The following is an 18,949-nucleotide window of genomic DNA, read 5'->3' on the forward strand; positions in this document are numbered from 1 at the left end:
AGTGTTTCAAATATAAAACCAATGAGTTGAAAGTCAGCTTAGATTTTTATCTAGCTAAACTTTCTCATTTTATAGAAAATAATTTAAATTCCAGAAAGGTTAAACAATTTACTCAGAGCCCACAATAATACACGTAGAATAACACTATTAATTGTCCATCTTGTTACAACAAGGCTGATATGTATAGGTTAATTATGACAAATGGAGAAGACTACCAGCATTTCCAATAGACCTTTTCCTAGTATCTACTTTTTCACCTACAAATATTCCTTCAAACATTCATTTGAATATGAAGAAGAACTTTTTTAATTCAGGAGAAAGATCATACTTGTTATTGTCCGCTGTGAAATAAACTGTACTGCCCTGGTTGCTGTCCCAACTTAGTGAAGCTGAAGCCTCCTCATTCTCCCTCTGGCGCTCCCGTGCCATGTTCTCATGATGGCAGGCACAGCAGGGTATCTCGTGCCTGTGAATAGGGACGTGAGGTAGATGTCCTTCTCCCGAAAGCATTTAGCATATGCTTCAACTTACGGCAGAGTGGGTTGAGTCTATCAGAGGTTGATTTAAAACACACATTAGTTAAATTTAAAAAAAAAAAAACACAAAAAACTATTTAAAATGTGACTGACTTGATTCTTGAGGGATGGTTTGCCGCGTTACTAAAAAAGCATGAGACAGTTTGCCCCAGTAGTCCATGTGTCCTCTCCTTTACAATCTGCAGTCCTGTCTACCACTCTCAAATCACGCTACTGATGCCATCCTGGAATGCCTTTGCGTTAGGACTGACTGCAACCAGCATACAGGAATGCGATAGTGGGTGATATGAAGCATGCTGTGTGATCTCTGACATTCCTTATAATTCTTCTGTTCTCATCTCCTTTTTTTCCTTTCTATTTCAATTACTTTGAGCAGCATCAAGAAAAAATTACCAATCCACCAAAATGAGTAAGTCCCCCTGTGAAGCCATGAAATGCTTGCTCTACATGATGCCATTTCATGCTTCTACATCCTAAACTCTGACCATTTTCTCCTCCGGGAAAAATGTCAAGTTTAGGTGTCGATAGTTCTCATTACTGACTAATCACTAGAACCTGAATTGGAAGAGTTAACAAAACCCGAGTTTATAGTTTGTTTTTAGAAAGAGCTTTTAAAAAAAGTGACAAGACACTACCAACCCCACATTGCAAGGCCTGTGCACATGCACTGATGCTCATTTTTGTTCATCCTCCTTTGACTTGCCCCTCAGTCAAATCTCTCCTGGTACCCTTTCCCTTTCTGACTCAGCTGCTTTCTGCCAACAGACTGGCCCACCCTGAAGGAAGCCTTCCGGACCTTGCCATGATGAACCTGACCGCCAGCCTGGATAAGCCAGAGGTGAAGCAGTTGCCTGAGCTTGATGAGGAGAAACCAGAGGAATGCTTGGAGAAACCTGAGAAGAGTGAGCTTGGGAAAGACAGTGAGGATGATGAGGAGGATGAAGATGAAGAGGAGGAGGAAGAGACGTCAGGTATCTAACCCACTACTAGCGGCTGCTCAGAAAATGGTGGCTGACTGAGTGAATCAAACATTGACTTGCTCCAAATATATTGCTCCAGATATATATTTGACCCATTCAGTGAAATACAACTTGGGGTGTGTGCTTTTTGTTTGTTTGGGTTTTTTTGGTTGTTATAGTTATAACATTCCTGTTCCAATTGCTCTGATAATTTCATTGTAATTCTCACTTAGAAGAAGAGAGCAGATGGCTGATTATCAGCTACTGATCCAGTGCAGTGATCCTGGCAAGAGACTAGAGGGCTGTAGCTCTTAACGTTTACTCAGACAGAAACCTCAGATAAAGACATTTCCGACCAGAAGCAGAATCAGGCAGATGTGTAGAATTTCTGAAAATTCTAGACATGGCTTTTTCAAATGCATCAAAGAAATTATTTTGAGGTTTTTCCAGGAAACTGATCATCAAGAATGTATTTCTAATTCTGTCCTAATATTTTAGGACATCAGAACCAGAAGAGAAAGAAGCGATTGGAAAATTATCATTTCAAGCCAATTTCTAGAGATGTTTTCATTGTCATTGTTATTTTAGGTTTTTTTCCTTTTATTCTTTAGGCTCTTCTTTCCTATTTTTTTCATAGACTTGAAATAATTTTTTAATAGGGCATGATGAGAGTTGGGTGGCCTTGACGATCATGACGTGCTCTCTGACAAATGTACACAAGGTGAAGGGCTTAGTCTGTTCAGTAATTCCCAGACGTTAAGATGCTGCACTTGTCTTTGCTGCGCTCTGTGCTTTATAAAAGTAGACAATAAAAAGCATGAAGTGGAAGATCTCTCCCAAAGGCAAGCTCCCCCAAAACCTTTTCCCCTTCACCCACTCACCTCAGAAGACCCTAGGCGAGGCCCAGAAATGTTCTTTCCATATCTGAGCAATGTGTGTTCCTCAGTATGAAGAGAAAACCAAGCTCTGTGGGACTAAAATCAGGATGAGGATTTTATTATACAACTTTAACACAGGTTTGAGCTTTACTGATAGGGTCTCACCAAAAGTCGCACTGCACCTTGTTCTTTCGCTCCCTCAGGTACTTGCCATCTCCTGCTCTAAATTGTGCCCAATTATGACCTAAATCTTTGTACTGACTATCATCTGAGTTATTCTGTAAATAAGCATTTTTCACAATAACTGAAACTTTACTTAAACTTTCAGACAAAGTATAGGAAGTGTTTCAACCACCCAAGGCATGCAAAGAAGTTACTTTAAGAGACACTTAGCTCTTATCATCTCCCTGGGCTTGTGAGCTTTTGTATGTGTAATGACCTGTTGATTCCAAAAAACAGTCCTGTTGTGACTGTCATTCAGATTAACCAGGGCAGTCTTTCTAGACAGAAGCATCACCCCAGTCTGCAAATATTACTCACTCGCGTATGATAGAAAGAAGAAAATGACTAATTTGATTAAAAATTATGGTTAGAATGAGTGTGACTACATGTTGTGAACCAAGAGTGGGTCACTGTGATCCTCAGTGTTCATTTACACTTGTGGAAAGAGCAGGCTCTTCCAGGCGACCCGTGAGCTTTATCCATCCCCTACTTAAGGCCATGGAAGGAGACTGACACTTATAAAAGCACTGTTTGGGCAAGAAAAATGTCATTTAGATGGAGCTCACGTTACTTAATATTCTGCCAAAATTAGGGAATTATAAATTATAGTTCAGCTTTAAGAGTAAATAAGGTCAAAATTCTTCTTTACACTAACTTAACTACAAGGTGGATAACAGTAACCGAGTCCCTCAGAGTCTCAGTATATGATTCTAAGTCATCATCGCAACGTGGGATTTTTAGACCACCCTTGCACCAGATTTTGTTAGTTTAAGAATTCACTCACTACTATCATTTTGTATCTTCTTATTCCAATCTGAAAGTTATAAGATATGCTTTAAGTAATAATGCAAAAAAAAAAAAAAAAGCAAAATTGCAAAATCCCACTTATTTATGCTCTTGGGTGAATTACTGTTTTGCAGATTTAAGGAACAAATGGCATCTGGTGATTGACCGCCTCACTGTGCTCTTCTTAAAATTCTTGGAGTATTTTCACAAGCTACAGGTGTTCATGTGGTGGATTTTGGAGTTGCACATCATCAAAATTGTTTCATCCTACATTATCTGGGTTTCTGTGAAAGAGGCAAGTGAACTTTGGTTGTATCGTCAGGCCAAACAGAACCACAGGGGGTCGTAATTTCTCTTTTCCAACTGTTCGTGATCTGTTTATTTGAAATGTAATTCCCATTACATTAGAACATCAAGGCTCTAAGATAGGCATATATTCTTTGTCTTACAGAAACACAAAGGACAATTGTCCTGAGAGGAGGGAAAGATAACAGAGGAGAAAGAAGGCTCCTAGCTTAGTTTTTGATTGTCTTGGTCATATCACAGAGGTGGCTTATTTTCATCTAGTCTTTAGTTGAAATGTGTGAGAGCAGGCTGTTTTTCTGCAGTACAAGAGAGAATCCATCTCTCTAAATTCTCTTTGAGAAAAACAATAACATTCCAGTTTATGTTACCAAAGAATAAACTCAGGTTCCAAAATTTAATAAAATCTTTAGTAGAGCTCACCTTGTTTGTTATTGGATTTTTTGAGACACAACACAGTCTTTCAACATTGTAATTGTCCTCTGTTTTCTTATCTGTAAAGAGGAGACTCATCGTTCAGCAAACGATTATTTGATATTTACTGTGGAGAGATTAGCTTTCTTTCTCTCAACCAATGATTTTTCACATACTTGTAATTTCCCTGGACTATTTCTGAGTTGGTGACAATTCAGAGCCTTTGCTCTCTAAAAATTATAATTTTTATAAAGTTACATAATATATAGCTACAATACTATAAACCTAAAATGTTTCACAAATAGGTAATAAAGGAACCAACCTTAATTTAAGTCCCCAGTCTAAGCTAGAACATTTCCCCATTTCATGCAAACCACTGAAATAGATAAGTAATCATTGCCAGGTGAGAACAAAAACAAAAACCACTTTCCCTGTGAGATTTGTGGCAGAAAATGACACCAGTTCCACTGTTAAATAACCAAGTCTATATATTAATTAGAACTACAATCTAGCCTAATATGTGTATTAATTGAGAACAAAAGAGTTTCAGCATTTTCACTGTATAGGTGAATTGACTAATTCAGAGTCAATTTGGGGGTCAGAATATTAAAGAACAATGAGAAAAGGCAAAAAGAAGGCATTTGGCTAAAAATGAGCAAAGACCATTTCTGAATTAACCAAATCTGATGTATAGATGACTTCAGATGGCATGAGAAGTTGTGTTGCAGAGGTATGGAGGCATATTAAGACAACCTAATGATGGGAGTGGGTGTTAAATGAGAGAGAAATTAGTGTGAGTAGGGCAAAGAAAAACCACTATCTGAAATCCATCCTAGAGAGTTCAGAAAGAGAGAGGGTAAAATGATACCGCTTTCTTACAAATCCTTAACAAAAGACAGGCATATATTTTTAAAATCATCCTTAATGAGCCTAAACAATGTCTTGTGAACAGACTATCAAGTAAATAGAAGCTCATGATCTATTCACCCTGTTACCCCATTAGAAAAAGAGCCTTTGGTGGCATATGACCAATTCATTCTCTATAATTCACCCATTGTATGGCCTTCCAGAATTTTCATTCCTAATTCTCTCTCTCTCACCTATAACTTCAAAACACATCAGAGACTCATGAACCAGAGAAATTCTGCTCCCACTGAGTCTAGCATCTCCCATGATCCCATTGGTATAAAATAACCCCCAAGTATACCACTGAGTTTACCACACGAAGTATACCACACGAAGGGTGAGTTACCGTGTGATCCTTGGGTGCTATTGCCACTGCAGTTGCGCCCCGCTCTGCACTGACTTTGGTCTGTGGGCTCCAGTCAGCGTGTTCATAGTTGATTCTTATTAATATCGTTGAGGCATTGAGCGATTAGAGTGTGTGGGGCGCAATCATAAAAACAACTTTATTTGGGACCTCACTGTCCCTTTAAAACGTAGTCAGTCTACAGGAAAACTTTTCTTCAGCTCCTAATACAAAACACTTTCTGATCATTCCTGGGTAATGGAAAGTCTAATAGGTATCCTAAAGAGAAGCAAAATCTCACTTTATTAATTAAAATTGTTCAGCCACAGAAAAGAATCAAAGTCTTATCTCTTACCCAGGGAGATGTGTCTCCTCTTCCTAGCCGCACCTTCATTCTCACTCAAACTTTCCCTCACTGCCTCCGCCCCAGTGAACTAACTTTTCTTATAAACCTCCCAGGTGGGACCATAGACTGGGGTGGGGGGCAAGGCGGATGAGGGATATTCTGATTTGACTTGTACTATAGGATGTCCTCAAACTCTGAGCTGGATCAATTAAATCTACCCTTTCTCTCATGGAGGCTCCTCTATGGGTCCTCCAACAGCAACTCCTCCAGGGCTGTGGTCTGTCCCTCAGCCCCTGGTTTCCCAACATCCTCTCACCCTCGACTCTTTCTGTTGGACCTCTGTTCCCCTTGCAGCAATCCCCTTGAGCAGTACTCATAACAGCAACAGCTCCAGTTGCTTTTCTCCCTCCTGCATCAGGTCCAAGAGCAACACTCACAGAGTCTTTGCTCTGCTCGGGCCTGTGGATCCCAGTAAAGCGGGCTCTGGGGCTCTGCCTTCACGGCAGCCTCTCTCCTTGCCAGCTGGATTTTCTGGGTAGAAGTTCCACATCAGTGCCCAAACTGGGTAGAAGTTGCACATCAGTGCCCAAACTCCAGTGTACACAGACTATGATCTGTGAGTGGTCCTGCTTGAGGCTTCCTTACTTGGGACTTTGGGGAGAGAATGCAGCATCCCTTCCTCCCGCCCCATCATCTTAGGGGTGGAGAACAGACAGAAACGCCACCCTACAAAGGCATTTATTCACATTTCCCCTGTCTTCTTCACTATCTTGATCCATTTATTTCCTCCTAGAGGGCTTTAAAGACCCCTAAATGGTTTCCCATCAACTGTTTTGAAATTTCTACATGTTGAATAGCACCTCATTTTGGAATGTTACCTATCTCCATCTTTTCTGCCTTTACGTTTTGATTTAACACCTTTCTATACCAAATACAGTTGGGGAAGAGAGACAAATATTGACTCTTGTATGTGGTTCTTCTAAAGAGTCACGTGCCAAGCCAGCATGTGATGTATCTGAATTTTACCTGGTTATAACAAGGGGAAGTGTCTAGCTGTTCATGTCAGAGTACCTGTTGCACAATTCCAGGGGCATGTTCACCTGTGAATAGCAGCCCAGAAGTTGTGCGCCTCTTAAGTGCCTATTTATCCCTGCAGGGGCCTCCTCTGCTGTGAACGTTTGACTCATCCCATTGACAATGACACTTGCTATAAATATATATATTTGTGCTTGTAGCTTATAGATTTTGAGTAATACAAAATAAAAACTTTCTCAGAAATTGCTGATCACCTTATGGCAAGATGAGAACACAATTAGCATTCTCAGGTAAAACTTCAAGAGATGTGGCCACATGCTTTGGATTTAAACTATCCTCATCCAAGGCCATCATCTAGGGTGCTTGTTTTCACAAACTTTCAGGGTCATTCTCCTACAAGTATTAAACCTTTCCAAGGTTACAATCATGAGCATCTGAGGGAGAAGAGACCCTTGGGAAATAATTTGTGTGTGTGTCTGTGTGTGTGTGTGTGTGTGTGTGTGTGTATACATATATGGTGTGATCGAAAAATATCAATCACATTTCTATGTGAATGTTTACATAAAAAAATTTATTAGTAAAAGACAAATTGGCATTAATCCCTCTCCGAATACTCCCCCTTCCTTCAAATACACTTATTCAATCATTCTTGCCACTTTCTGAATTAGTTCTAGAAGTCCTCTTTCATGCGTTTCTTTACTTCATCCTCCATCATGACAATGCTCCATGTCACATATCACTTCTGGTATGGCAACTTCTGTCACATAAAAACATTACAGTGTGTCCTCATCCACCTTATTTACTGGATTTGGCACCATGCGACTTCGGGCTCTTCCCCAAAGTCAAAATAACCATGAAAGGTAAACGTTTTGAATGGATTCAGGACATTGAGGCAGCCATGACAGCACAACTAAAGACACTCACGAAAGAGGACTTCCAGAACTGCTTCAGAAAGTGGCAAGAACGATGGCATAAGTGTGTTCAAAGCGAGGGGAAGTATTTTGAGGGGGATTAATGGCAATCTGTCTTTTACTGTAATAAATTTTTATTTAAACACGCATTGTATTTTGTGATCACACCTCATAAATATATGTATATGTAAATGTATGTGTGTGTGTCTATAAAACATTCTCTTTTCCTTCTTTTATATGCAATCACATTTCTAATTTCTAAAGTTTCCTAGAGAGCTCTGTAAGGTCAAGTTATTCCTTGATGAAGGGGGCCACATATTATTTCATTTAGTATCCTCAGCAACTTCCAGAGGGCCTTGACAATTGTATATTTACTGACTGAAAGAAGGAAGCAAATAAAAGAACTTTGCAAGCTTGAAATTCCTCATAGATATCATCTAATGTCTCATCATTATTACTTTCATTCTCACTAAGCATTCATTTAGCCTTTAATATGTACTTAAAATAAATTGAATGCTTGTACTGTGCTAGATGCTGCTGTAAAAGCAGAAAGACATACTTCTTTTCTCACAGTCTGATAGCAATGGCTGGTGAATAAAACCAAAAGTCACATTAACTGCTGAGTTACAGGTGTCCCAGGAAGCTCTGGGTGCACAGGAAGGGGGATCGCATGCAAGGGTTTGCACTGAAGCTGTGGGTTCTCTAAGGGAGGGAGGCCAGGGATGAGCAAGCATAGGACCAGGGAACCATAGTTCTCAGAGGCTCCTCTCTCGAGGCAGTAGCTTCCAGCTTCACAAGTTTATGTTCTTATAAAATGACAATTATGTAAAAGTGCTTTTTTAGGAAGACATTATGGCATAAAATTACTGTCCAAAATTCCCTGACAGTAAGCATCACCTGGACACTTACTTGTTCTATACGGATTATCAGTCATTTCCCCAGAAATCCTGATTCATCAAGTATTGGTTGGGGCCCAGGTATTGGTCTATTGCTTTTTTGTTTGTTTGTTTCATTTTGTTTTTTTTAATATACATTCCGTGAAATTTCAATCACCAGGATGATGATGAGACCATCATCAACCATGTATGCATTGCACAAAATACCGCACTTCTCTCAGGCCCCATTTTCCTATTATTAAAACGATAAAAATTAAGACACCCACTTCACAGAGGCTACTCAGTCTTTATTTTACTTGAGTCTTTACAACATTGGATTTTGCATTTCCTCTTCTTTGAAACTCTCCCATCTCTTGTTTTCCAAATGAGCACACACTCCCGGCCCCTCCCCATAGCTTTGGCCCTTCGTTTCATCTCATTGCAGGCTCCTTCCCTTCCCACCAGCTTCTCGCTTAGGGTTCTTCAGGTTCTATCTGTAACCCCCTTTGCCGGTTCTAGACTCTTTTCTGGGTGATCTTATGAGCGCCTGTGGTTTGGTTGCCATCTACATGCATTGAGTCGTAAAAATATATCTTCAACCTGCCCCCTTTTTGAACTCTACACCCATATCCCCAAGTGACAACTGACCATGACCGCGGTTTTGCCTGTGCCAAAGGCAGCTTCAACTGAGTATGTCTAAAACTCAGCTCACGACCTCTGTGCCACTTCCCTTTTAAAGTCCTCTAACAGCTTCCCAAGTCTGCTCTAAATCTTCCTCTTTCTAATTCGTATGCAGTTATGCAGCCAGAGTAATCTTTTCAGAGTATAAATACAATCATGTGACTCTTCAAGAGTTCTCTCTCATCCTCACAACATGACAGAACCCTCATGATCTGGTCCCAGACCACTTCACCATTTTCTTTCTTAGACACCCTAGCCACCTGGTTGGTTTCAACGTCCTCTAATTGGACCCAGATCACACTGCTGTCATAGTCAAAGATATCCATCCATCCCATTCTCTCCTTTGCCTGTAAGGCCGTGAACCTGCAATTCCTCTGCCCAGCTAACTCCTGTTTGACCTCAGGTCATCTGGCCAGTCTTCCCTAATGCTGTGTTAGATGATCCGCTGGGTGCGCCCACACAATTCGACTCTCCCCGGCAGGGCTCTCCTTGCCCCCTCCGTCATGTTGTCATAGGCTGTTTATATGGTTCTCACTTGCACGACTTTGTATGTTTCTTGAGGGCAGGGATCCACACAGTATATGTTATCTTGAATCTAATTAGGACTCTATCAAAGATACTGTATTTTCTTCTCTATCATGCAGAAATTAAAAGTTTTATGTAAATTTGTTGTACTGTTTTTATACTCAATAGCTTCAATACATAATAAAAGAAATAACAAAAGGACTTAATTTCATAGAACCCTTAATGGGATTGGCTTTTTAACATCCCAATTGGCATAGCACTGCTGATGACTGAGGAGGAGGAGTTACCTAGCTAGTCAAAATATTTTGTTAAAATGTAACGTTTATTATGTTGGTGAGTGCAGTTATACTTTGCAGGGCACTTCTATGTACTATATTTCTTTCATCCTCCATTAACTCTGTAAGGCAGCTCTTACTACCCTAATATTTCAGCACTTAGTTCTAAGAAGTTCCTTGCTTTGGACAGTGTCAACTATTTAAGCAGACGAGAAAGAAGAGTACTAGGTTACTGTGGGGACAGTGCCCCAGAGAGCAGTTTCCAAGCTCTCGGCCTCAGGTGGAAAGGTGCTGGCTCGGGTAGCAGATGGCCGTCAGCTGTGGCTAGTTGGCCGTCAGCTGTAACCATTGAGCCATTGGCCACTAATATAACTGACGCGGCTGCGCTGGAGAGTCGAGTCGGTTGGTTGGCAGAAAAGCAGACAACAGGTCACACGTCGTGTGAATCCAGCCTCCAATGAGACTATAGTGGTGTGACTCCCCTACCTATGGCTCCGTGGGTGTTCCTTTTTGGCTTCACCATATCCTGTGTTCTTGTGTGGGGAGCAGGAGCTGAGACCCTGCAGGCCGCCCCGCGTGACAGTTACCAACTGTAGAATTAAATACTGTCCTGGAGTCTCTACATTTCTTGTTTAGTTTTGTAAGCCAAACAGGAACCAAACCTCATAGCCTGAAGTGCTTAGTTAGCACTTGGTACATGTTTAATTTTGTCAATTAAATGTATGCTGTTATTTTTACCTGGTAATATTAAATATCCCTAGGATATTATTTTAACAATATTCAGATATTATTTTAACAATACCCAGAATAAATTGAGTATTTTTCCAAAGCTGAATAAGATAGTAGTGGTTCTATACCATTCAGTGAACTATTAGCTATGGACAACCATTAGAAATGAGTGGACATCTCACCTGATCAATAAATACAGGCCAGCTAAAACCAAGTTGAAATCTTTGCCTTCCCTCTTTACACCTGCACCTCACCCCAGATCCTATCTCTGTAGTGCGCTATCCTTCTCTCAAGGCTCTGGCTCCCAAGCCAGAAACTTGGGGGGCATTCCTTACACTTTCTACCTTACCCTCACCACCCACAAGACAATCAGTCATCAAATCCAGCTAAATAGCTTCCCATCTGAAATCCACGAGCCCTCCCCTCTCTGCTCCACTGCCTACATTCGGGCCCAGGTCATTTTTCTCCTGGGCTATCACAGTACTTGTGAGCTAGACCTCTTGTCTAATCCCCATTGATGCACCTCCATTCTTCAGTTACGTGTATCTAAATAAAATGCTAATCTTTCTTTAAGATTTCCCAGTATAGAGCCCGTTAGTGGCTCTCTATTTTCTGCACAAGAGCATGTGCCATGGCGTGCTTAAAAAGGGGTCCACAAAACGTGGCTCTGCATCCCAGCTACGTCTCCAGCCTCACTACTGTTGCAGTGCACTACTGTCAACTCCAGAACTTCCAGTTGTTTGTGTTCATCTGTTTCTACCATGCTCCTTCATGCTTTTCTGCCTTTGCTCATACATCCTTTACCTCAATTGCACTTCTTGCCTTTCTTGGCCTGGATAACTTTATGCATCCTTCAAGGCTCAGCTCAGCATCATCTCTTCCAGGAAATGCTTCCTGAAAGCTTCCGATTGGGCCGAGAACCCCTCCTGGGTATTCTCACCTGAGACTGTTTACATTTATAGTTTATTACTACTATGTTATATTGATATCCTCTGGTTATACATCTGTCTGCAATACAAGATATACATCTTAGCACCTAAGGCAATGCCTTGCACATTCTTGAAACTCAATCAACTTCTGCTGAACTGAGCTGAACTGAATCAGTCAAATTGCTATGTTTTGTAGATGTTATGCCATGTTATGCGTTTTTGTCCCCATTTCTGATTTTATGTTTTCAGGTGTCTGTGTTCAACTATGTATTTTTGATTTCTTGGGCTTTTGCTCTGCCATACACCAAGCTACGCCGTCTGGCTTCAAGTGTCTGCACTGTCTGGACATGTGTGATCATCGTCTGCAAAATGTTGTACCAGCTGAAAACCATTAAGCCTGAGGGATTTTCTGTTAACTGTTCCTTGGTGAGCCTCAAAGTCGGGGGAATCTTCTTCACTAGCCTTTAGGGTAGTGAGGTGGATTTGGGGGAACCTATATCTCCAGGCACATTCTGTCTGGTCGAATTTCAGTCATATCAGCAGGTTGGATATGTTCTGGCCCAGTATGCTGGGCCAAAGTCTCTTCTGATGAGATTTCCCCTTTGAAATGGGTCTTTCCCTTCCTTTCTCCCCATGCTCTTTGCTTAAAACTGAAGAAGAAGAATCTGAACTTTCCTAATCTGTGGGGCCATTTTTCACTCTCTTTTCTCAATTCTTTTCAGCCAAATGAAAATCAAACTGATATACCCCTTCACCAGTTGAACAAGTCTCTACTGTACAGTGCTCCTGTGGATCCCACCGAGTGGGTCGGACTGAGGAAGTCTTCCCCTTTGCTCATCTACCTGAGGGTAACGGCTTCACTGTGCTGAGTTGGTGCCTCTGAGCAGTTATTGTCTAGTAGCATTTCCCTTGAGACCCCTAACAGCACATTTCATAGTAACCTCATCTTATGTGGCATTGAGAATCACCTTAGAGACAAATGACTAAGTATTAAAATCAGTATCTTATTGTGCTGAAAAGAAATTGATCAAGTAGTTTGTGATTAATTGAATAAAGTATGACAAATCTATTCATTGGAACATTCCGTAGCCACTAAAAGATTGAGGGAGATTGATAATGTCAGACATTAAAAGATATCCAAAACGTATTGTTCAGTTTTTTTTTTTTTAAAAAAAGCAAATTTCAAAATACCACACATAGTGTAATCCCTTTTAGACACAAAGACAAAGAAAAAAATATTGAGTAAAACATACAAATGCTCAGCAGTGATTACTTCTGAGAAATGGCTGTAGGGTTACAAGAATTATTTTGCTGTCTAAATTATTTCTCTATAAGTTTTAATAAAGGGCATATATTACATTTAGAGGTAATCAGATAAAGAGGATATCTTTGAAAAAGGAGCTTTGCAAACAGTTGCAAGAATGAAAGCAATATGTTAGGCTGGTGCAAAAGTAATTGCGATTTTTGCAATTATTTTTAACCTTTTACACCACAATTACTTTTGCACCAACCTAATACTTCAGATTTTTCACATTTTATTTTGATAAATAATCTAAGTAGTCTTAATATGCTAACAAGACATTTAAAAATAAAACATTTATATTCAACACCTGGAATTTTAAAATGTACTAAACATACTATTTTTCTTTGACTGTATAGCTTTCTAGTTTTTGTTTTTTTCTCATCCAGCAAATGTCATTTGTAATGTACAAATATCGACCATATCTACCATGTAATGTACAAATACTATCTACCATAAAGAGCTGTTATAGGGATAAAACAAACTCATATTTAATACGGGTGATTCGAATAGTGTCTGGCATATATAGTGCCATGTTTTAGCTATTTTACCATCATCATCATCATCAGTGTTATTATTTTATTGACATCAGTGTGCGTCTCAATCTACTGCTTTCTCTAGACAGATTTCAGAAGTGTTCAAACCTTTCCCCTCTAGTGCTTATCGCACTATTCCAGCTTAGTCTGTTTCCCTGGGTGTCCGCATAGAACACTAAAGGGTTTTGCACTTCTAGTTGCCAGCAAGTTTGGATCACCCTCACAAGGCAACTGGACACTGCTTCCTGGTACAGGTGTGTACTTTTTCAGTTGTAGAATGAGCATCACCAGGCTTTTGTCTAGAGATCCAAGGTCTTATTATCATGGAAATTATTCTGATTTGCATGAGAGAGATAACTCCACCCTTGCTGCCATAAAATAGGGAAAATGAACATTGAATTCAAGACTATATTTTACAGAGGTGAGATTTCATAAAACCTTGTCCTTTTACATACCAAGAATGGAATCAGATGATTTATTATGAGGATTGCTTAAAATTACCGAGTCGTAAAGCATTTGGCGTCACATAGCTGTGTTTTCTTGCTTCGTAGAATAATCTCCTAATGCTGGCCATTCTAGCCTTTGAAGTTACAATTTACCGCCATCAGGAATACTATCGAGGTCGAAACAACCTCAAGGCCCCTGTGTCTAAAACCATCTTTCATGACATTACAAGACTCCATCTAGATGATGGACTTATTAACTGTGCCAAATATTTCATAAATTACTTCTTCTACAAGTTTGGTCTGGAGGTGAGTTTGCTTGCTGATGCATTTTCCCTTTTCTGTGAAAATCCCAGTAACTGCTTTTGGCCAGTGGGCTACTGGAGCTTCATTGTACATCTGCAGGCCATGAATACTGATCTCAGGATCAGCAGGAGAACAGTCTCCTGAAGGCTTAACAGGCCTGTTTGAAAATTTTCAAGACCAAATGGCCGCTTCTCCCAACAATGAACTCAGGCTGTCTGAATCTCAACAGTCTTACAGATGAATGGATATCACTTATCATTTTACCTGGTTTCTTATTACAAATTAAAAAAGTTCTTTTGTGCATTCTGAAAATATTCTGTTTTGTACATTATGAAAACGTAACCTTAACCAAAATGAATTGTTTTGAACTGAAATGGTTGTGGTAGTGCCTGTTCCTTAATAGAATGAATTTGGAACAGTGCTTTTCATGAGGAGATCATAGCTGTAGTTTTCTTCATGGTTTGAAGTGTTCTTGTTAATAGTGATGTAGTCAGTCTGCCTTAGGAAGTAATTTGTACAGTCTTCATGCTAAAATATACCTAAAAAGGCAAGACCTGGTGAACATGTGCAGACCTGCTCTCAGGAATGCAGGTCTCTGCTGCCTACACAGGGCTGACAGCTGACACCACTCCCTCTGCCTGCAAACCCATTTTTTGCCTCTTTTCATCCTCACACAGACCTGTTTCCTAATGTCGGTTAACGTAATCGGTCAGCGAATGGATTTCTATGCCATGATTCACGCCTGCTGGCTGATCGCTGTCTTATTCCGACGCAGAAGAAAAGCCATAGCAGAGATCTGGCCTAAGTACTGCTGCTTCCTGTCATGCATCATCACGTTCCAGTACTTCATCTGCATAGGCATCCCCCCTGCTCCCTGCAGAGGTGAGTTTGCCCTCCCCAGGAGCCATCTACTCATACAGTCCACCCCTACATTGTACACAGTGAGCAAAGAGCAGTATGAAGCTTATTGATTTTGGGCCTCACCACCTCCCTTCCTGCAGATTACCCATGGAGATTCAAGGGTTCAAGCTTCAACGACAACATCATAAAGTGGCTGTACTTCCCAGACTTCATTGTGCGGCCCAACCCTGTGTTTCTCGTCTGTAAGTGTTGCAGCCTTGGGGCCACAGAGCACCGGTATTTGGTTTTATATTTGCTAATCCATCTTCATGCATCATGCATTAGTGCCTTTGCTCCTTCCACTGAACTTTAGAATCATGTAAAGGCTTGTCTCAATGCATTAATATCACAAGTCATTAATGGCTTCTACTTGTGCTATTACATTTGCAGAATTAATAAATAAACATTGAAATACCATATTCACTTTCATAATTTCACCTCCCAACACATGCGCCTACCCCTACCCCCCAACACACACACTTTCTGGAAGGTAGGCTGAAAAGGGAGGCCATGTGTGTTGTAAAGCGGTTGTTTCTGGCTGCCACCACACATAGAACAAATCTAAGGATACAAGACTGTGATATCTAGGGAGATGCTACCCAAATTGCTGATGGTCCTGAGCTGGGCCATAGTCCCAAGCCCTTCAAAGGTCAGGCTGATGACCAAAGGTTAAGGTTATCGTCTCCCACCTAAGACAATAGGAAGTGCTGGTGCTATGGAAAACCAGAGTGGCTGTGCTGCCTCAACACATTCAGGTTTCATTTAAAGAACATTGAAGCAACCTGGGCTGGAGGCTGCCAGCCTGACTGATGTGAGGGCCTCTTCTGCGCCATCAGCCACAAGGACAGCTCCGTCAGGCTCCTGCCCCGCTCTCACATATCGGCCCGAAATTGTCACCTGCTCTCACCAAGCCTCACTGCAGTATGTGCTCTGGAGAGAGTCTTTGATCACAAATGCAAAGGGAGACAGAGAGAATAAAGAAAAATCATGAGTCTGCCATATGTGGAGAGAGAAAGATGGGGAAAGGTGCTCAAACGGCCTCCTCAAAATGCTAGTGGTAGGTAAGTGCAAATAAAGAGTCATGACGACTCCTAATCAGCACCTGATATTTTCAGTCACCAATCTGCAGACAAAACCCAGGGACTCTCCTTCTGTGAGCCTCTGCAATGTCTGTGGGCCCTCTTACATGAGGGGAAGCTGGAACTTGGCCCCCGCATCGGAATCCAGGAAGATTTGTGCCATGGAGCTTGGGAACACAACCCACTGAGGAGTTAAGGAGCAGCTCGTGCTGTATGGAGACTGTTTCCTTCATGATGTAAACCCGGGTTTAATTATTTTATCTCTGTCTTACCAGATGACTTCATGCTGCTTCTGTGTGCCTCCTTACAACGGCAGATTTTTGAGGATGAAAATAAGGCTGCGGTAAGAATCATAGCGGGGGACAATGTGGAGATTTGCATGAACCTTGATGCGGCCTCCTTCAGCCAACATAACCCGGTGCCAGATTTCATTCACTGCAGGTAACGATTTTCAAAGCCACTTTCATGCGTGCCTTTCACTTAAAGTATGTACCTCTACTTCCAATTCTCACTCTGCCATTCTTGGGACACTGACAGGTGATTGTACACATGAAGCTAATAAACATGGGACAGGGTGATTCAGTAGTCTAGAAGCTGTGTTTTCACAACTTACCTAGTCCTCCATCACTGATTAGGATGCAGTTCCTGTAGACCAGGCAGTGTCAAATGAAAGATGAATGCAGAGCTCACAGCCTGACTTGTAAAGTGCTTTCATATAGAGTCAAACGGATAGTATTAGGTCGATGCAAAAGTAATTGCGTTTTAAAAGGTTACAAATAATTGCAAAAACCTCATTTACTTTTGCACCAAGTTAATATGTTTTTTTTCCCCTTATTAAAGTAGAATCTCCCAGCTTCCTTTGTTTGTTTGTGTCGTTGTCCTCTTACGGTTCGGTTTTGTTTTCCAGATCATACTTAGATATGTCCAAAGTGATCATCTTCAGTTACCTCTTCTGGTTTGTCCTCACCATCATCTTCATCACCGGGACAACTAGAATCAGCATCTTTTGTATGGGTTACTTGGTGGCCTGCTTCTATTTCCTGCTCTTTGGGGGTGATTTGCTATTGAAACCAATCAAGAGTATCCTGCGCTATTGGGACTGGCTGATTGCATACAACGTTTTTGTGATTACAATGAAAAACATACTGTCAGTAAGTGGCTCCCACTGTGTAACACATTTGTGGTTTCAGTATAAGAGTAAACAGTCTATTCAGTGGTTATTAAAAGCCCATTGCCGATCACACTGCTCTCTTAAAAGCTCCAAATAAGATGCTGCAAATTCACAATTCAAATGACCATTTATTACTCTTTGTTTTGCCATATTAAGCAGAATCCTTTTTGTTCGTTTCCATCATCTCAAGGTCATGTGACAAAAGGATATGTATTTGTAGGAAAAAATTTTAGAACATATTTTATTAATTAAAATCCCGTCTCTTCTGAGGAACGACTTGTCATCACTTTTACTGTATTACAAAATGGCCCGTTTATGAGTCGAAGTCAGTCATTGACTCTCTAAGAGTCATATCACGTTGGCTAAAACAAACTTCTTATCTTGAAAGAGTTGTGGGAATATTAAATAAAATGAACATAGTTCTCTGTAACACCGTGTGGGGTGGGGAATGAGAGGGAAGAGACTGTTGAGAGCATGAATGTTTTACGTACCTGTGAAATGTGGGTAGACACAGAGGAAACCATGGATTCCTGGTTGTCTCGGAGGGCAGGCATCCTGATCAGGGCCCAGCTAAGACAGCAGAGGGTTGCAGAAAGACCCACCTCTTTCCTCTACGAAGTTTGCTTGTTCAGGGCACAGCTTTCCCTCTGACCTGGTAGATAACTCAAACTTCCTCCTCATTTTTCCAGAGTCACTTAAAATCTTGTGGGCCACAAGGACACCAGTTCAGTCATTTGTTATTTCAGGATATAGAGTAACAACAACCTTTCATATGCTGAAGGCGTTAATACATCTCTGTTGGCCCTAACTTAAAGTTAATCCTTATGCCTGCTACTCCCAGGCTCTGCCTGATAGTGCATTAGAAGAACAGTGATATAATGACTTCCTGCTTCTCCCCTTCCTAGCTACTTAAAGATGAGCTCACCAGGCAGACAATTCAACTGTGAAAGAATTTGATTTTTTTTTTTTTTTTTGGCACATTACTGCTATGTTTAGAGGTCTTGGAAAGTTAAGTCTGTGTAACTGTGAATATGTATTTCAATAATTTATTTGGTTCACAGTCCTTTGAAATGTTAATTTTCTAGTTGATTGTAAAAGTGACTTTGATTTATCAATTTTACCCCACCATTATTTATTTATATTTGGGATAGTAGTGAGTGTTAAAGGAGAGGGTATGAGATAGGACCACAGAACACCATTCATTCTAAAGTCTGATGGTGAAGGATCCATTGCCAGTAGCTGACCCCTACATTCATTCTTGGAAAATGTATGGATACAAAGTCCATTCATTCATTCTATAAATTTATATTGCACCATTCTTTGCTGGGCACTGTTCTTTGTTTTATATCTGGAAGAGCTAGAGATAAATAGTGCTTGGGTTTTACCCTCAAAGAATTCACATACTAAAATTGAAGATAGACCTACTTGTAATTATAATATGATCTGTTGATGCTAATTATCACAACATTTCAGGAAAACAAAACAAAACAAAACAAAACAAAAAAAGAGTACCTTATATCTTGCCTATAAGGTGGGAACAAGCTCATTTGGAGGTGATGCC

General features: G+C 40.6%; 1 protein-coding gene across 1 annotated transcript in view; it reads left to right on the forward strand.

Annotated features, from left to right (window-relative positions):
- Positions 1–18,949, forward strand: part of PIEZO2 (piezo type mechanosensitive ion channel component 2) — a 430,456-nt gene that overhangs the window by 343,144 nt on the left and 68,363 nt on the right. Inside the window, exons 18-26 of the mRNA XM_033087551.1 lie at positions 1,302–1,507; positions 3,516–3,676; positions 11,903–12,079; positions 12,376–12,501; positions 14,041–14,241; positions 14,916–15,120; positions 15,240–15,341; positions 16,493–16,658; positions 17,125–17,368. Coding sequence (XP_032943442.1) covers positions 1,302–1,507; positions 3,516–3,676; positions 11,903–12,079; positions 12,376–12,501; positions 14,041–14,241; positions 14,916–15,120; positions 15,240–15,341; positions 16,493–16,658; positions 17,125–17,368 — 1,588 coding nt within the window. The remainder of the gene's footprint in view (positions 1–1,301; positions 1,508–3,515; positions 3,677–11,902; positions 12,080–12,375; positions 12,502–14,040; positions 14,242–14,915; positions 15,121–15,239; positions 15,342–16,492; positions 16,659–17,124; positions 17,369–18,949) is intronic.

The sequence above is a fragment of the Rhinolophus ferrumequinum genome, chromosome 19 (genome assembly GCF_004115265.2).
Source record: "Rhinolophus ferrumequinum isolate MPI-CBG mRhiFer1 chromosome 19, mRhiFer1_v1.p, whole genome shotgun sequence".
NCBI lineage: Eukaryota > Metazoa > Chordata > Mammalia > Chiroptera > Rhinolophidae > Rhinolophus > Rhinolophus ferrumequinum.